General features: G+C 41.9%; 1 protein-coding gene across 1 annotated transcript in view; it reads left to right on the plus strand.

Moving 5' to 3' along the window:
• The window catches only part of LOC126272171 (GPI ethanolamine phosphate transferase 1), a 292,386-nt gene that overhangs the window by 204,365 nt on the left and 68,224 nt on the right, over positions 1–19,797 (plus strand). The window contains exons 9-10 of the mRNA XM_049974812.1: positions 13,712–13,887; positions 13,971–14,158. Of these exons, the coding sequence (XP_049830769.1) occupies positions 13,712–13,887; positions 13,971–14,158 (364 nt within the window). The remainder of the gene's footprint in view (positions 1–13,711; positions 13,888–13,970; positions 14,159–19,797) is intronic.

Genomic DNA, 19,797 nt, shown 5'->3' on the forward strand with positions numbered 1-19,797 from the left:
TTTTTTTAATTTTTAAGAGATATCCATTGTCTCTTACCATGATGGTAAATGTTCTCAATATGTACTTACACCAAGGAAAGTTTTCATCAACTAGAGTTTAGTTTGAACATGACAGTGTTTTACTAGGCATGGTCCTATTGTACACACCTCCCTCCAATCTCTAAACTAATTTAACCCAGGTATACATAGGGAAAACTTAAGTTTAATGTGGTTGCAAAGCATGATGCAACTTGGCAAAAATTGTTTTAATCATCAGATGAACCCCTTACAAGACACGGAGGGGTTGTGTGGTGTTTACACCAAACATCAATAAATAAATGAAAGAGTTTAATAACCGCAGTACAAGGAGTATAGCTTCAGCGGTGTGATCTGCCAAAGTCTAAAAAAAAAAATGTTTGTGCCAAAATCATCCTGTCTTTAGTTTTGAAGGCAGTTTTGTCCCATGGCAGTACAAGGACTGTGTTCTCAGGTACAAGGTAGGAATAATTTCAAAGGCTTAAATATCAATTGGCAAAGGTAAATCTTGGAATCATTTGTGTCACACAATAAACACTACCAAGAGTAGTTAGTGAAAAGACTGAGGTTACAACAACAGTTCTTGAATTGAAATAATCACTCCAGATCAACTATCACAGCATGTAAGTACGTCTGCCAGTGGCATATCAATGCCAGTTCTTGCTCTGTTGAATGCAGGAGCTCTACTGACATCCCCTGTGGATGTAGCATGGGAAATGTTGATTTACTTTCATGAAATAGCATCTGAAGATGTACAGGAGCCCATATTTCAGAGTGATAATGAGAGTACGGAAGGGAGATGTAGGATTTTAGTTACAACAATCAAGAGCCATACAATTACGCCTTCCGCATTCAGGAGTTACAATTTAGCTTGCCAGTGGCTTGCAACGCAGCTCCAGTGCCAGACAACTTTCAGTACAGTGTTGTTTTCAACATCTACATGTAATTTCTGAATAGTTTCTTCTGCAGCTTTTTAAGAAAATTTGTTCTAAGGAGGAACAACTAGAATTGTTGCAGATAATAAATACTTTAGGTGTACACACGCATGCGCACGTGCGCACACACACACACACACACACACACACACACACACACACACACACACACACACACACACGGCTATGCCCCTATATGGCACCGGGTGGGCACACAATGCCAGTGCTGCAGTTTGGCATGTGGACTAGGTTGAGGTGAGAGTTGCTTCAGATAGTGTTGGAGGAGTAGGGGGGGGGGGGGGGGGAGGCATTAGGGAGGAAGAGGGATTGTGGAGGCTTGCAGCTCAGAGAGCTAGTCATGAGTGGTGGGTGGTCTTCTTTACTTGTAAAGTATTTACATTCTACCAGAACTTTCCTACTTATGCAAATAGACTATACTCATTCCTGTCCTAAAACTAGTACAGATCTCTCCAGCTAAGAGTAGGTCCTAGTGTGTTGCATTGATGAGCTTATGGAGTAAACATTTGACTGAATGTTGAGCAGTCATCTGATACAAATCCTTGAAACCAGGCGAGATAGGTGAGGTTCTCTTCTACTCTCAGCCATCTTATCCAGTTGTCCTAAAACTAGTACAGATCTCTCCAGCTAAGAGTAGGTCCTAGTGTGTTGCATTGATGAGCTTATGGAGTAAACATTTGACTGAATGTTGAGCAGTCATCTGATACAAATCCTTGAAACCAGGCGAGATAGGTGAGGTTCTCTTCTACTCTCAGCCATCTTATCCAGTTGAACATGATCATACGCTAAGCTTTCTGCATGAACAGCGCCTCATATTAATTTTTTCCAACATGGAGGGAACCTGTGCCACTATCTTGAAGCATAAAATTCTGAGGCAACTTCACAGCTACAGTTAGCATTGGAAACTGCCAGTATTTCTACCTTTCCTGCTTGAATGTTTCTCCTGATACATTGTAAGTTATCTCTCAGACGTTATGTTCAGAAAAATTGCATTTCGTAGGGAATTATATTGAGTGAACTCTTTCACTATTGCAGTAAATATTATAACATGCACCATAAAGAGCACTGTCAGTTGCACAGCATTTGGGGATGCCTTTCTGTCTGCAGTATTGCCTCCAGCTTGGCTATGATGTGACGCCAGTTTCAATTAACTTATTATTGCAAAAAATGTTTGCTTTAAGTACATTTCTCTTCATTAACAATTTAACTGACTGTAGTTCTCTTCAGACACTGCTCTTCATTTTTACATATTGGCATGTTCCATGTGTCTCTTACTTGTGCTTCTGATAAGTTCACACAGTTGCCGCACTTAACCACACTTGAAAAACCTTATATCAAAGACTTTTAGTGCATTAAAGCTTTTCAAATGCCTAAATAATATGACAAGGGAGGAAAGTCCTGCAGGCGATAGTTTTGCAAAGTTTGTGGTTGGTAACACACAGAGTATGGTCATAAAAAGTGTAGATGCTACTCACCACATAGCAGAGATACTGAGTCTCAGGTAAGCACAAGAAACAGACTATCACAAAATAAGCTTTCGGCCAACAAGGCCTCTGTCAAAAACAGACGGCAGACACACACACACACACACACACACACACACACACACACACACACACACAATGCCCTTCTCCCCAACCCTCCATCTAATCTCCCAGCTGCACCAGGTAGCTCTGCTTCTGATGTGATAGATGATGCTTGTGACTGGACTGAAGTAGGTGGTGGTGGGAGGATGTATTGGACAGGTCTTGCACTAGGTCTATTATAGGAATATGAGCCATGAGGTAAGGGGTCGGGAGCAGGGGTTGTGCAGGGGTGGATGAGCATATTGTGTAAGTTCAGTGGACAGCAGGATACTACGGTGTGATGGGTGGGAAGGATAGTGGGCAGAACATTTCTCATTTCAGGGCACGATGAGAGGTAGTCAAATCTCTGGAGGAGAATGTAATTCAGTTGCTCCAGTCCCGGGCGGTACTGAGTTACTAGGGAAATGCTCCTTTGTGACCAGATTGTGAGGCTTTATGAAGTGGTGGCTGACTGGAATGATACAGCATGGGAGATTCGTTTTTGTACAAGACTGGGAGAATAATTATGGGCTGTAAAGGCCTCAGTGAGACATTCGGTATATTTCGAGAGGGGCTGCTCGTTACTGCAGATGTGAGGGCCACGGGTGGCGAGGTTGTATAGAAGGGACTTCTGGGTGTGGAATGGGTGGCAGATTTGATATGGACAGAGGTACTCATGTAGCCATCTTTGATGTGGTGGTGAATGTCTAAGATGGTGGCTTGTTGGGTTGAGTTGGGTCAGGTGAAGCAAATGGGGGAGAAGGTGTTGAGATTCTGGAGGAATGTGGATACGGTACCCTCACCATCGATACAGATCGCAATGATGTCATCAGTGACACTGAACCAGGTGGGTGGTTTAGGATTCTGGCTGTTTAGGAAGGATCCCTCTAGATGGCCCATGAATACTTTGGCATAGGATGGTGTCATGCAGGTGCCCATAGTCATACCCATTATTGTTTTATTGTTTGTAGGTAAGGCCTTCAAAAGAGAAGTAATTATGGGAGAGGATCTAGTTGGTCGTGGTGAGTAGGAAGGTGGTTGTTGGTTTGAAATCTATCGGGCATTGGTAAAGGTAGCGTTCAACTGTGGCAACGCCATAGGCATTATGCATTTGGGAGGGTAGGTTACGCGTAATAGGATGAAAGCTGAAGGTGTCAGTCTACGAGAACAATGACTACCACGGAAATGAGAAATGTCCTGCCCACTATCCTTCCCACCCATCACACAATTGTATTCTGTTGTCCAGCAAACTTACACAATATGCTTGTCCATCTCTACACAACCACTGCTCCCAGCCCTTATCTCATGGCTCATACCCCTGTAATAGACATAGATGCAAGATCTGTTCCATAAATCCTCCCACCACCACAGACTCCGGTCTAGTCACAAGCATCATCTGTCACGTGAGACTCAGGGCTACCTGTGAAACCAGTCATTTGTTTTACAAGCTAAGCAGCAACCATTGTGCTGCTTTCTATGTGGGCATGACAAGTAACAAGCTGTCAGTAACTGGCCAGAATGGGACTTCCTGGATGGTTGGGTTTATGGAGTTTAGGAAGCTTGTAGAAGGCAGGAAAGTAGGGATTGGTAGGAGTGACTAGAGATTTGGACTGCAGCCAGGGGTTCCGGGATGGGCCTAAGGATTTGAGAAGAGACTAGAGATCCTGCTGGATTTCTGGAATGGGATCATTGTGACAAGGATTGTAGGTGAATGTATCTGATAGCTGGGGAAGTCCTTCTGGCAGGTAATCCTTGCAGTTCAAAACAACAGTAGTAGATCCTTTGTCTGCAGGTAGGATTATAAGGTCAGGATCAGTGTTTAGGCGGTGGACTGCGGTTCTTTCTGTGGATGTAAGATTAGCTTGCATGTTGAGGGATTTGGAGAATGATGGTAAGGCAAGGTTTGAGGTTAAGAAATCCTGGAAATTTAACAGGGGGTGATTTGGGGGCATTGGGGGTGGATTATGGCTGGATGGAGGAGTGAACTGAGTCAGGCAGGGTTCAACATTGGTCTTTGGTTGAGTCTGATTGCTACGGTTCATGGCAAAAAAAGTTTTTCCACTGTAGGGATCGGGAGAAGGAGAGCAGGTCTTTAACAGGGTTCTTAACAAGGTTAAGAAATACTGGAAATTTAATAGGGGGTGATTTGGGGGCATTGGGGGTGGATTATGGCTGGATGGAGGAGTGAACTGAGTCAGGCAGGGTTCAACATTGGTCTTTGGTTGAGTCTGATTGCTACAGTTCATGGCAAAAAAAGTTTTTCCACTGTAGGGATCGGGAGAAGGAGAGCAGGTCTTTAACAAGCCCTCATCATCATCATCTTCTTCTTTTTCTTCTTCTTCTTGAACAGTTTCCAGCCTCTGGCCAGGTCTGTATGGAACATAGGCCTCTCCATCGTCGTCTGGCTTGCTACCATCTCTCCGTCTTTGTCTTAGTCCAGTCTTCTCCTTTCTTCTGGACACTTTCCTCTACTCCTTTCAGCCATCTGTCTCTTAGGCTTCCTCTTGGTCTCTTTCCTTTCAGTTTCATCTCCAGGGTATCCTTTTCTCCTCCATTCTCTTAATGTGTCCATACCATTGCAGCGTTTGGTTTCTCTATCTCCTCCTGTAATGGTTCCACCTTCATTAACTCTTTGATCCTCTCATTTCTTAACCTGTCTATCTTTGTCAATCCAATACTGCTTCTCAAGAATTTCATTTTACTAGATAGTACTTTGCTTTTCTCTCTTTCTTTCATAACCCTGGTTTCTTATACATATGTTATTATTGGGACATAGTATGAACTGTATATAACCTTTTTACTGATTTGGGGTACATCCTTGTTCCATATCAGGCTTCTGACACTCTTCCAAAATGCTTTTGATTTTCTGCCCCACTCATTTATTTCTGTCATCTTTTCCATCTTCCTGTGTCAGGCTTCCTAGGTACCTGAAGCTCTCCACTCTCCTCAATCGTTCCCCACCAATTGTTATTCCAGTTGTTCCTCTCTCCTTCTTTCTTGTTGTGATAATCATCTCACTCTTTCTTATACTAAATTTCATCCCATATTCTTGTACTGTTCATTCCCGTACGTCCAACTGCTCTTGTATTTCCTCCTCCTTATTCCTCCAAATCATTAGATCATCTGCAAACCCCATAGCTTTCATCTTCCTTTCACGTTACTTGTGCTACTGTACTCATTATAGGATCCATCACTACAATGAAGAGTAATGGTGAAAGTGCACTTTCCTGCCTCAAGCCATTCTTCTATTCAATCCAACCTGATCTCTCTCCTCCCAGTTTCACGCACCTCACACTTCCATGGTATATTTCTCTTATTCTCCAAATAACCTTTTTTGCTACTTTTCCTTTCTCTAGGGCTTTCCACATGTTGCTTCTATGTACACTATCATACGCTTTTTCAATGCCCAGGAAGGTCATTACTAGTTCTATTCCATATTCATAGTACTATTCCTGCAGTTGTTGTACACCAAAAATTAGATCCACCGTGGACCTTCCTGTTCTGAAGTCATGTTGCTCTTCTCACATTCTTCCTTCTAATTTTGCCCGAATTCGTGCTTCCAAAATTTTCTCAAAAATCTTTGCACACTGACTCATCAGTGTTATCCCCCAATAGTTCTTGCACTCTTTTCTATTTCCCTTCATAAAGATCAGGACAATTATTCCCTTCTTCCAGTCTTCTGGGATCATCATCTGCCTCCACACAATTTTCATTACTCAATATAACCATTCTATTCCCACCTCTCCTGCTGCTCTCACCATCACTACATCCAGAACTGGTGATTTCCCTCCCTTCATCTTGCCCAATGCCTCTTCCAATTCCCCACATGTAAGGTCTTTTTCTATTTGCTGTTCCTCCTCTTTTTTTCTCCTCAGCTTGTTCCTCCTCATTCACATCTCCATTCGGGCTCAGGAGTTCTTCAAAATACTCCTTCCACATTTTCTTGAGTTCCTCCTTATTTGCTACATCTTGTCCACTTTTGTTCGCCGGCCAGTGTGGCCGAGTGGTTCTAGGCGCTATAGTCTGGAACCGCGCAACCGCTATGGTCACAGGTTCGGATCCTGCCTCGGGCATGGATGTGTGTGATGTCCTTAGGTTAGTTAAGTTTAAGTAGTTCTAAGTTCTAGGGGACTGATGACCTCAGCAGTTAAGTCCCATAGTTCTCAGAGCCATTTGAACCATTTTTTGTTCACCATTCAAGCATAATGTTTATCAAGTCCTGCATGACTCAATTTGGAAGTGGAGCAAAGGGTGAGGCCTGTAAGCGAAAGCCGAAGGGCGGGAGGGGGGGTTATAGTACAGTCTGCGTTGGCTTATTCCTACCCACTCACCTCGTAAATCCAATTGTCATTTGTTCTTCCCTTGCAGTCTAGGAGCAGCAGCCTGAGTATTGCTGTAATAGATGATAACCAACAAGAGAAATAAAGAAGTGCCAATTACCAAAATTTAAGTTTCACCCTAGTGTAATCCATTGATTTATTTTTTTAACACTTGCACTACACAGTGCTGAACTGTTATATGCTTCACAAAGTAACAAATATGTTGATACACTCATACATACACTAACACTACACCACAATACATCATCCCACACTGCAATCCAGATGCAACATTCGTGGCAATATAGGTAATCCAAGTTTCATTTACCAGCGTGGATGAAATCCTTGCATGCACCTAATCATGTTCTCGCAATTGCTCTTGTGGTTTTTGACTTGGCGAACTGTGGATTACGTGTCATGAGGTACACAAATGATGGCACAGCATCAAACACCTTTATAGTCACAAAATTTACTTGTCCTCTTAGCTTGATTCCTTAACATCTTCACACCCAGCACACAGTTAAACACTTCCATGTAACTCCCTTGCTCATTCTGACAGGAAAAAAAAAGGAGTGACCATAGTCCTGTCATCATAATCAATATCATCGCTACTCGATAATTGCTTAAATTTCGGCACAAAAATTGTTTCTAATTTCTAATGGAATTTACAAAAATAAGCATTAATGGGGGGGGGTCCATCAGAAGAAAGATAAAGGGAAAAATATACATTGTCATGCCTGAACCTACCTCAAAGAACCTGAGAGTAAGTTCGACTTACTTTGAACACAAGAGAATACATAAGGGAACATGGTGTTCACCGGATGGAAGAACCACCAACCAAAATAGATCACATCTTGGTGGACCAGTGCTATAGCCAGTAGAGATGGGGGATCCGCTCCTGAACAATGAGAAGGTAGTGAAGAAGAAATGAAGATTGCAGTCGAAGGACTCAGAAACAACAAAGCCCCAGGAGAGGACAGAATAACATCAGAATTAATCAAGGAGGGAGGTGAAAGCTTACACTTAGAGATATATAAACTGATCCATTTGATATGGGAGAAGGAGAAACTGCCAGAAGAATGAAAATTGGCTATAATATGCCCAATATACAATAAGGGAAGCAAAATGGAATGTGATAACTACAGAGGAATCAGCTTGTTGAATGTAACATATAAGGTGCTGTCCATTATTATCCTCAGAAAATTGCAACCACTCATAGAGAACAACATACAGGAGTACCAAGCTGGCTTTCGACCAGACCAGTTGACAGTAGATCACATTTTCACACTAAGACAATTGTTTGAAAAACACTGGGAATATGATAAAGATATCTACAGCCTGTTCGTCGATTTTGAACTTGCATATGACAGCAACCGCAGGAATAGCTTATACAATGCAATGCGTGACTTCAGAATTCCTGAGAAGCTAGTGATAATGGTGCAAGCTTGTATGGAAGTGTCAAAGGTAGCAATACGTTTCCGAGGAGCCACATCAGAAACATTCGAGACTGAGACTGGCCTCAGAAAAGGCGATGCTCTCTCATGTGTTCTGCTCAATGTCATTTTAGAGAAAGTAATAAAAGAGTATAGGCACAGGAGTGTGCTGGAGTAGAGGTGTACAGTAAATTCGATTGTCTCGCATATGCAGATGACATAGTACTACTAAGTGAATCAAAGCACTAGTTGAAAGAAATGTACCAGAAAATGGACAATTATGCACAGAAGGTAGGGCTAAAAGTGAATCGAGAGAAAACAGAGTTCATGCAATTAGGAAGAAGACAAGAGCAGGAAGAATTTCTTGAGACAGTTAGCAAAAGGTTCAAGAGAGTACACCAGTTCAAATACTTGGGATCTTGGTTTACCACGGACAACAACATAAAAATGGACATCAAGGAAAGAATAGATGTGGGAAGGAGATGCATGCCTTCTCTCAGAGAGACGCTCGACTCTAAATAGATCTCAGTGAACATTAGGATGAAAATCTACAACGCAGTGATATTCCCAGCAGCAATGTGCGGTTCAGAAACATGGAGCATGACTAAGCAAGAAAGGGAAAAGCTATTAATATTTGAAAGAAGAGTAATGAAGAAGATATGGGGACCAGTTTTAGATAACGGAGAATAGAGGAGGAGGAAAAACGAGTAAGTCTACCTTCTGATGCGACAACCAAATATCCTACAGAAGATAAGGAGCAAAAGAATACAATGGGTGGACCATGTAGCCCATATGCCAGATGGAAGACAGGCGAAGATGGCACTAGTGGGGAAACCAAACACCAAACGCCCCATTGGACGACCAAATCAGCGCTGAATGGATGACCTGACGAAGGACCTAGCAGCCCTGAGAATTGAAGACACCTGGAGGAACCGGGCACAAAACAGGAAGGAATGGAGGCAGTTTGTGGAAGCAGCACGTGGTCTGCAGGGCATGTAATCACTGCATATCAATCTATCTTTCTATCTATCTATACCTTAACCTACAGTGTAGCCAAAGTACAAAACACGTAATCAAACAAGAGAACATAAGAAACATGTACGGAAAAAATAATTACAAATAGGAAGTAATATAGCTCAAAAAAGCAAAATAATGTAGACAAAATGAAATGCACTCAACGATAACACCACATTACCAAATGTTGTCAGAACACAGATAAAAGAAAATGATGAGAGAAAAAAATATCTACCTAACTGCCCAAAGCAGTATAAACATACCAGAAACACAGAATATTGAACTCACTACACTACATAGTTTAAATACCAATGTGGGTAGAACTAACACATCACAATGCTATCATATGCAGTTTATATGATTACAAATTTAGAGAAAGGGAAAAAAGCAACATATGGGCCTAACATTTATCAAGTATTGTCGCACGCAGCACACTGTGCTCGTGAACGCACATTTAATGATGAATATTAACTGTAACTCACTTAACACTGCCTGGAAATGGGGAGGTCACTGCTCCAGGATGGCAATTGTAAGGGAGAGATTGGGCAGCTATTGGCAGCATCATGTGTGACGTCCATTGCTGTAGAAAATATCTGCTAACTTCATATTGTACAGCAACATTAAGCTCCCTCAGGCTATGAAACAAACAGTGAGTGCCCCATGGTAATTCCGCCTACTTATATCTTAAGGTAAAGTTAAAAGGGAGATAGCTGTGGCCACCCTTACATGAATGTGACATACAAACTTTTGACATAATTTTATGAGACCCAATCAGCAAAAATTTATCCTTAAATCAACGTGGTGTGTCAATATGTGGTAAATAATGAGTAAGAGAACACAGAAAGGGCTGATATTTCTGTGGTGCTAAGGTGTTAGGAGGAAAGGTTCATGACTGGGTTTCAGGTCTGTTTGAGTTCTGGATTCAGTGTGGTGGTGGTGGAAGTGAGTTATGGAGGGTTGGGTAAATGAAGTGGGTCTGTGAGAAAGGATTTGTCAGCTTTGAGGGGACGTGGGGGATGTCTGGAGGTTGTTGTAGAGGTGGTGAACAGTGCTGCCCCAAGGCAGGAGTAGGAAGTGAGCTGTGTATAGACCTTTCTGAGGCAGCGTTGTGGATGTTGCTCTAGTTCCTGGAGGGCAAGAGTTTCAGTGTGTATTGTAGGTTCCAGGAACTAGGGATTGCATAGCAGGAGAATATTACAAATATAGACAAGGTATAGCAAGGAGCTTTGAGCTTGATTGGCATGGTTTTGCAGGACTAATTTGGTGAGGGATAAAGATTGGCGGAACCTGAACAGATGGAGGTCATTGTGGAGAAGTGTAGCAGCTGAAGATGGGTAATTTGATGGTAACGCCATGTAGGGGATACATCTTTCTGCAAGCCTTGCCACAGTGACCACATTCCGGAGATCCAGTAGGATCTCCAGTCTCTCCTCAAACCCTTAGGCTCATCCCAGAACCTCTGCCCCAGAGTCCATATCTCTCCTCACTCCTACAAGTCCCTGCACTCCTACCTTCTACATGCTTCCTAAACTCAGTAAACCCAACCACCAAGGACGACCCATTGTGGCCAGTTACTGTGCTTCCACCGAGAGAATTTTTGTTCATAGATCAATGCCTTCAGCACATTACTCAACACCTACCCTCCTACATAAAAGATACCAACCCTTTCTTCCATCAACTCTCCACCTTTCCTATTCCTTCACCACATGATGCCCTGCTCATCACTATTGATGCCGCCTCTTTTTGCAGTAACATCCCTAATGTCCATGGCCTTACTGCTATTGAATGTTACCTTTCTCAATGCCCTACGCATTCCAAACCAACAACCTCCGCCCTAGTCACCACGATCAAGTGTATCCTCACCCGCAATTACTTTTCCTTTGAAGACATTACCTACAAACAAATCCAGGGTACGGCTATGGGTACCCGCATAGCCCCATCCTATTCCAATGTATTCATGTAGCATCTAGAGGAATCCTTCCTTAACAACCAGAATCCTAAACCCCTCACCTGGTTCAGATTCATTGATGACATCTTTTTGATATGGATCGAGAGTGAGGACACCCTAACACCCTATCCACATTCCTCCAGAAGCTCAATACCTTCTTCCCCATTCGCTTCACCTGTTCCTCCTCAAACCAACAAGCCAACTTCCTAGGTGTTGACCTCCACCATAAAGATACCGAGGCCTTTGCAGACCGTAATTATCCTCCCAACCTTGTACAAAAATAATCTCCCTTGCCTTCTCTTTCCAGCCACCCACCACTCCCCAAAATCTCACTGTCCAGCCACAGAGGAGCATTTCCCTAGTAACTCAGGGCCACGAAACAACTGGACCACCCTGTTGCTCAGCATGCCACCCAACAAAACATTCTTCATTTCAGTGACTGCTTCACAGCCTGTGCCATATGCCTCCTTCCCACCAACACCAGCTTTCCTGAATTGAGCAGGTGGGAACTCCCATTGTCCCAGTATTGCAGCTCGACTGGAGTTAGCGATTCTGTGAAGGAGGTTGGATGAGAGGAGCAAGGAGAAGGAGAAGGGGAGGTGGGGGTGAAGAAAGGGGAGGAAGACATCTGGGAAGGAGAGGCAGTGAAGCGGCAGGATAGAAATGTGCGACTGGAGAGCTCATCCTGCCACAGGCAAGGGAAATAGCGTATGGCACATGATGAACTGGAGATGTGGATTTGGAGGGAAGAGGGACTATGAATAGATCATATGGAGGGGAGCAGTTAGGATCCAACTGGCACATATTGTGAAGTAGGCATTGAAGTAGAGCATGTTGTGCCAGCAGAGTGTTGTTCCACTGGATGACCAAAGTCCATATGAAGGACATTGTCCAAAAGCCTAGCATTGATATTTGCCTCATTTGTATGCCTGTTGGCTGATCAGTACCTCAACTGTACAGTGAGTGATTATGTTTACGCCTTTCGTTATTTAAGTACTCCTGTCTCAGAACACCCCACTCCATTAAAAAAGTTACAGAAGAAGTCAAGCAAAGCAATGGAAAAATCTGGGATGGAACAATGACAGTGTTATGAAAAGGATAGATCGCTACTCACCGTATAGCGAAGATGTTGAGTCTCAGATAGGTGTAACAAAAATACTGCGAAACAAGTAAGCTTTCAACCAAAAAGGACTTCAGTGGTATTCTTCTGCCCACCGAACATATACAATATCCTCATCTATACCTACACAGCCCCTGTTCCCAACACCTTGCCTCATGGCTCTTATTACGATAACAGACCTAGCTGCGAGGCCTGTCTCAGCCATCCTTCCACTGCCGCCTACTCGAATCCGGTCAATCATCATCTGTCCCATCAGAAGCAGGGCTACCTGTGAAACCAGCCATGTGATCTACAAGCTAAGCTGCAACTACTGTGTTGCATTGTACGTGGGCATGACAATCATCAAGCTGTCTGTCCACATGAATGGTCACCAAGAAACTGTGGCGAAGATTCACCTGGATCACCCGGTTGCTGAGCACACTGACCAACAAAATGTTCATCATTTTAATGACTGCTTCACAGCCCATGTTATCTGGATCCTTCCTACCAAGACCACCTTTTCTGAATTGCGCAGTGGGAACTTCCCCTACAATATACACTATGTTCCTGTAAGCCTTCTGGCCTCAACCTTTGTTAGTCATTGTCCAGCACACACCTTTTTCCCTTACTCGTTCCCACTCCAGCACTACACAGCTCTCTGTTCCACCAACACACCCACAGTCTTTGTACTTCTCACCTCTCCCGATACTTCGTCTAGCCCCCTCCCCATCTAACCTCCTGACTGTATCTAGCTGCTCTACTGTCTTTCCATTTCATCCCTATATGCTCCCACAACCAGCATTGTGCTGTCCCCTACTCCTATTCTGTGTGTGTGTAATTTCAATGAAGGCCTTTTTGGCTAAAAGCGTACTTGTTTGACAGTCTTATGTCTGCAACTCAATGACTCCACTAAATGGTGAGTATCAGTCTATCCTTTTCATAATATTGTCATTAGAGAAAGCAGTGTCATTCTGATGAGCACTTAGGTACATAGGAATGCATGGGGATGAGGAAGCTGATATAGTAACCAGAAAAGCATTTAATGGCTAACTGATTTAAAATGAGTTATGCCAATGGATGCAATGGAGTGGCTATCAGAGTCAAAGCTTCCATATGTTTGGCAAGTGTAGTTGCTTTGAGGTGCAGTATGACAACTTGAGACTTCTTAAATCAGTTATTTGGCAATGATGAATAATCTTACGCCCAGTCCCAGAGGTGGAAAGAAATGATTTTCATTATTTTGCTAAACTGAGAAGCCTTACATAACAGCATTTTTATCATGTATATTAAAGCATACTGGCTTATTGTTATGTACCACGCTAATTATTTTGTTGTTATTTATAATATGATTTTGTATGTTTTCAGTGCAATCTTTACCATCTCAATTCTACGTTTACTGCTGCTTACCACAAATTCTTTGGTGGGATGTCTTTCAAGACATTGATATTCTGGTTAATGTATTTAACCATGCCAAGCAGTACTGTGATGCAAAATATGGAATACTTCTGGTTTTTGCATACATAATTGGCATTGAAATCCTTGTAAGTATCTGTCTCGAATATGGTTCAAGTATAGATACATACAAACTTGTTGAACATCAACTCATTTTAATATTAATTGTCAGGTACTCTCATTTTTTCATAGATTTGTACTAAGTTTTGGAATGTTGGGCATACTGTGCTGGCCCCTTTACATAAAAGGACAAAACAATCGTAATCGAGGACTAATAATGGTCTGGTGTGTGTCAAGTATATTTCTTGCCGTGTTTCCTATGCTCCCTGTCATAGGAAGTCAGCCACAGAATGAGATACTGTAAGTTTTACTTTACAATTACTTACTAGATAACGCATTACAATAATTATTTGTTACATGTCTGACCCATTTCTGACAAATTTCCTTTCCTTATAATGAGTCCCGTATATGTACACAGGTTTTCTCTCCTGGCATTGCATTTCTCTGTCTTAGTAACTTGCTTAATCAAAGCACAGATATAACAAAATGCTGAATAAATCTTTCATTCTACAACAGTGTGTACTCTCATTTGACACCTCCTGATAGAATAAAATTTCATGCCAGACTCGAACTCGAATTCTGGATCTTACTTTTGTGTGCAATTTTCTTACCAACTGAGCTATGAGCACACAACAAATGATCTACCATCAAAGCTACTCTGAAGAGCCAAAGAAACTGGTACACCTGCCTAATATCATGTAGGCCCCCCGCGAGCACACAGAACTGCCGCAACATGATGTGGCATGGACTGGTCTGAAGTAGTGCTGGAGGGAGCTGACACCATGATTCCTGTCCATAAATCCATAAGAGTATGAGGGTGTAGAGATCTCTTCTGAAAAGCACATTACAAGGCATCCCAGATAAGCCCAATAATGTTCATGTCTGAGGACTCTGATGTCCAGCGGAAGTGTTTAAACTCGGAATAGTGTTCCTGTAGCCACTCTGTAGCAATTCTGGATGTATGGGGTGTCGCATTGTCCCTCAAGTCCGTCGGAATGCACAGTGGACATGAATAGATGCAGGTGATCATACGGTACCCTTACTTACATGTCACCTGTCAGGGTTGTACCTAGGCATATCAGTGATCCCATATCACTCCAACTGCACACGCCCCACACCATTACAGAACCTCCAATAGCTCAAACAGTTCCCTGCTGACGTGCAGGGTCCATGGTCTCATGAGGTTGTTTCCATACCTGTACACATCAATCTGCTGGATTCAATTTGAAATGAGACTCATCCGCCCAGGCAACATGTTTCCAGTCATCAACAGTCCAATGTCAATGTTGACAGGCTCAGGCAAGGTGTAAAGCTTTGTGTTGTGCAGATGTTGATGGTGTTTGTTGAATGGTTCACACACTGACACTTTTTGATAGCCCAGCATTGAAATCTGCGGCAGTTTGCAGGAGGGTTGCTCTTCTGCCACACTGAATGATTCTCTTCAATCATCATTGGCCCGTTCGTGCAGAATCCTTTTCCGGCTGCAGCAATGTTGGAGATTTGATGTTTCACTGGATTCCTGATATTCATGGTACACTCGTGAAATGGTCGTACTGGAAAATCCTCTCTTCATCGCTACTTCAGAGATGCTGTCCTATTTCTCATGCGCTGACTGTAACACCATGTTCAAACTCACTTAAATCTTGATAACCTGCCATTGTAGCAGCAGTAATCGATCTAACAACTGTGTCTGACACTTATTGTCTTATGTAGGTGTTGCTAACTGCAGCGCCACATTCTGCCTATACCAGTTTCTTTGGCACTTCAGTGTAGTATGCGAGAGGTGCGGGAAGAATTGAAGCTATGAGGGCAGTATGTCAGGTGTGCCTGCATAGCTCACTCTTTTAGACCATTACCTGTCCAGTGCTAAAATAATATTTGCTTTGATCAGTTTTATTTCTACATTCCTGCTGAAGTGTCATAATGATTAACACACTGGACTCTAATCAGTATAATAAAAGTAAGTGTACAATGTGCACACCGTTAACAATCAGAAACGAGTCCCAGTACAATTAAGGGAGTTATATGGTGTAGTACCTTCTCTCCTCCATCCACGAAGAAGATTCCCATTTTTATCTGAAGGGTGTGCTTTTGAAGATATAAGGGTTGGGAAGTTTCATCCTCTAGAAATTTCTAGAACATTTCAGAACATTCGAGAGCATTCCACAACTTTCCAGAATGTTCCACCATGACCTGATATGTTCTGGAAGATGCAGGAATAGTTGGCAACTTTGAGGAAGATTTCAGAATGCTCGGGAGCATCGCAGAACATCCCAAAACAGTCTTGAATTTTGTGGAATGTGTTGGAACATTATGGACCATTCAAAGCATTTTTGGTACATTCTGGAATTCACCACTGGTGGGTCTATCGCTTGGTATGGGTATATGAAGCAAGACCCATCATGGACTTGAACATCAGTTTCTTATCAGTGACGAAGGGAGGAACTGGAAAAGTAATGCAGTGAGTGAATAAAAACAAACAGTGAATGTGAGTAGTAAAAGTTATACAGTGATTGAATATAAATTGAAAATAAAGTGTGTAAAGTGTCTTAGTGCATTTGTTAATAATAGTTTGATGTGGTTAATTTTTTAGACACTGCCCAAATGTAAAAGAGGAGCAGATGTTGCCAGTTCTAAAGCAAAATGACGAAAACAAAAAAGAACAGCAAAAAAGTGAAAGCGATGAAGAGATCGAAACACGTCTAAGTTTCCAACGATCAACAGTGAGCAATGTGAGAAGCGGAGAAACTGAAGAACAACAAAATGAATGGATTGAAGAATCAGAATTTGTGACCCAGTCTTACAATAAAAGATAGCTAACTCAAGCCAGCCATGAAAATTCCTACAAGAAGCGCAAATGAGGAAAAGTAAACAGTACAATCTAATAAATGAAAGCAATCCACTACAGGCTGACAAAAGAATATAACAAACAGAAACTTAATGTAGTAAGAAATAATGGATAACATCTGCCGATTCTGCAATTAAAAAAAATTCTGTATAGCATGAATGGAAAAATTGAATTAGTACCACTGGAAGCATCTCCGCAGGTATTTTTACACTACATGACCGGGGAAACTCAAGAGTCAAAACACTTTCTTCAAAAAATAAAAGCATACACTGCCTGCTTCCAAATGACTTCTTTTGGTGTCACTTCAGTCAACACTAACAGAGACGATATTGATTATGTTTTTTCAATCGAAGGACTTATCTGTCACAACATGGGCTCATTACTACAACTGCCCAATGAAGAAACAGAAATTCATCAAGAAAGCACAAATATCAGTGGATTGAGATGAGTAGTCCAAGATGTACAGAGGATCTTACGTAGATACATTCAACTGATTCATATATTCAAAACAGCACCTTAGATAGATGAAGTTGCCATCATAATTGTGTGTGTGTGTGTGTGGGGGGGGGGGGGGGGGGGGGGGCAGTGACACAGTGACACAGTTACACAGTTTTACAATGAAGAGAAGAACTGAAATGCATTGCAGAGACACACTGCTCATACGATAACCTCCAATATCCATTAATAGTTCTGCATGGAGAGGATGACTATCATTTTAATGTCAAACAAATCCAGCCTGAAACAGCCATAGAAGTAAATAAAAAAAGTCACTCCCAAGGAGTTCTACGCTTGCTGCTTAATGATCAGAGACAATAAAGCATACAATCATATTCTCAATACTCGCCGTTTATTCCAACAATTCCTGGTAGATATGTATGCAAAAATAGAAGCGGAATGGGTGCTTTAGATAAGACAATCAGAAGAAAGTAGTCACTGTAGAATACATTCACTTTTGAGATGCTGAAGATGACTGAAGAATACATTCACTTTTGAGACGCAATCATAGATGACTGAAGAATACATTGAATTTTGAGACACAGTCATAGATGACAGAATGGTTGATGACATTAGAATGATGGCGATCTTACCCTCATCATACATAGGAAGTTCAAGACACAGGCACAGGTACATTCAAGATGCTTTGACATACGGATGATCTGACCTCTTCTTAACATTCACATGCAACTCGTGGCTAGAAATCAAAGAACAACTCAGGTACGGACAAGCTCCATACAGCGACTCGACATAATGGCGCGAGTTTCCTGACAAAAACAACTGAGATTTATTGAAGTCATCACAAAATACCACATCTTTGGAACTTTTAGATGCTAGGTGCACACAATCGAGTGGCAAAAATGATCTCATATGGCTACACAGCAGACTTCATCCCTTGGATATTGATAAAATCATCCAAGCTGAATTTCCCAATGCACAAGAAGATCCAGAATAGTATGGCACAGCAGCAGAAAACATAATTCATAGACCATGCAGGCCATCAAACCCCAATGCGTCATGCATAATTGATGGAAAACACACACACACACACACACACACACACACACACACACACACACACACACACACACACACAAAAACTGTACTTGGATGACGCGCAAACTTGAGTTGATGGCTATCCTGAATACAGATGATGATCACCCAAAAGTGGTGGCTTCACAGCAAAAATACGAATACAAGACAGTGACAAACTGGAAATAAATATTCAGTGGGTAGTATTGTATAACAAACTACTTTACAAAATGTTCTAAGTCCACAGAAATGTAGAATAGTCCAATTCTGTGAAATTCATCAATATATCTGTAAGTATCTGAACAAAAGCAGTGATGTGGCAGTATTTCAAATGGCCAAAGATAGCAAACAATAAAATGGAAACAACGAGACTCTCATGTATCAAATGGGAAGATACAGTAACATTGTCATGTACCAAATGGGAAGACACATCAACATAATGAAGCAGTGTGTTTTTCCATGCACAAATGTCAGCCAACTGTGCAAATCTAGCAGTATGTTTGAAAAATGGATAGAGAGTTTACTTCACAAAAGACACTGCAGAAAAGTTACAGCTCTTTACCAGCTGTGCTAAACAGATCCGTTCACAAAAACATTACTGTGTGTTGACGTCTCTACCTGTTATATGCAGAGCAAAACAAGAAAAATCTTTCAATGATGAGAACTAGGAAATGCAGTAGAAGATCATTCAGGAATAATGAAAACTGGTGCACTAGGCTGAGTATATACCATGCATCCAAACAATGCCGAATGTTTCTATCTCTGAATGTTGCTACACAAAATATGAGAACCAGAAAGTTTCACAGGTCTCCAGACTGTTGACGGTTGGCTGTGCCAGACATACAGAGAAGCATCCAACACTTAGGACTACTGGAAAACAACAGCGAGTGAGAATTAACAGTACAAGAAGCCTCACTAACAGCCTCTGCTGAACAAATGAGAGATTTATTTGCCATAATTCTAACAACATGTAAGCCATCAAATGCAAAACAGCTATGGGACTCCTTCAAAGAGAGGATGAGTGACAACCTACTATACCAAATCCAACAAGTTCATCCTGAATTCACTGTCGAATTCAATGATGACATCTTCAATGAAAAACTCATTTGCCCAGAATATAGATATTTAGTAATAAACAACCAGACGTTAGTACAACTTGGGATGCAAGCACCATGAAAAGATGCTATCAGTGTGCTAAACTTTGACAATTTCAGTACATTGCTCACAACAAACCGTCCTCAATAAAAATGAAAAGGAAATTTACAGCTTTATCATGGACTGGATCGACAACAACACTGGCAGAATTATTTAGCTGGATGCGCCAGGCGACATCAGGAAAACGTTTCTAATAAATCTAATGTTGGCAGAAATATGTGCTAAACAACACATCACACTTGCTCTGGCATCATCCGGCATTGCAGCCGCACTTACACAAGGAGGACAAACTCGTCATTCCACCCTACAACTTCCATTGAATATAGCCGAAGAACAATTCACGGTATGTAAAATCTCAAGAGCATCTCGATGGGATAAACATGTAAACCAAGCTAAAATTATCTTCTGA

The sequence above is a fragment of the Schistocerca gregaria genome, chromosome 5, assembly GCF_023897955.1.
Source record: "Schistocerca gregaria isolate iqSchGreg1 chromosome 5, iqSchGreg1.2, whole genome shotgun sequence".
NCBI classification, from domain to species: Eukaryota; Metazoa; Arthropoda; class Insecta; order Orthoptera; family Acrididae; genus Schistocerca; species Schistocerca gregaria.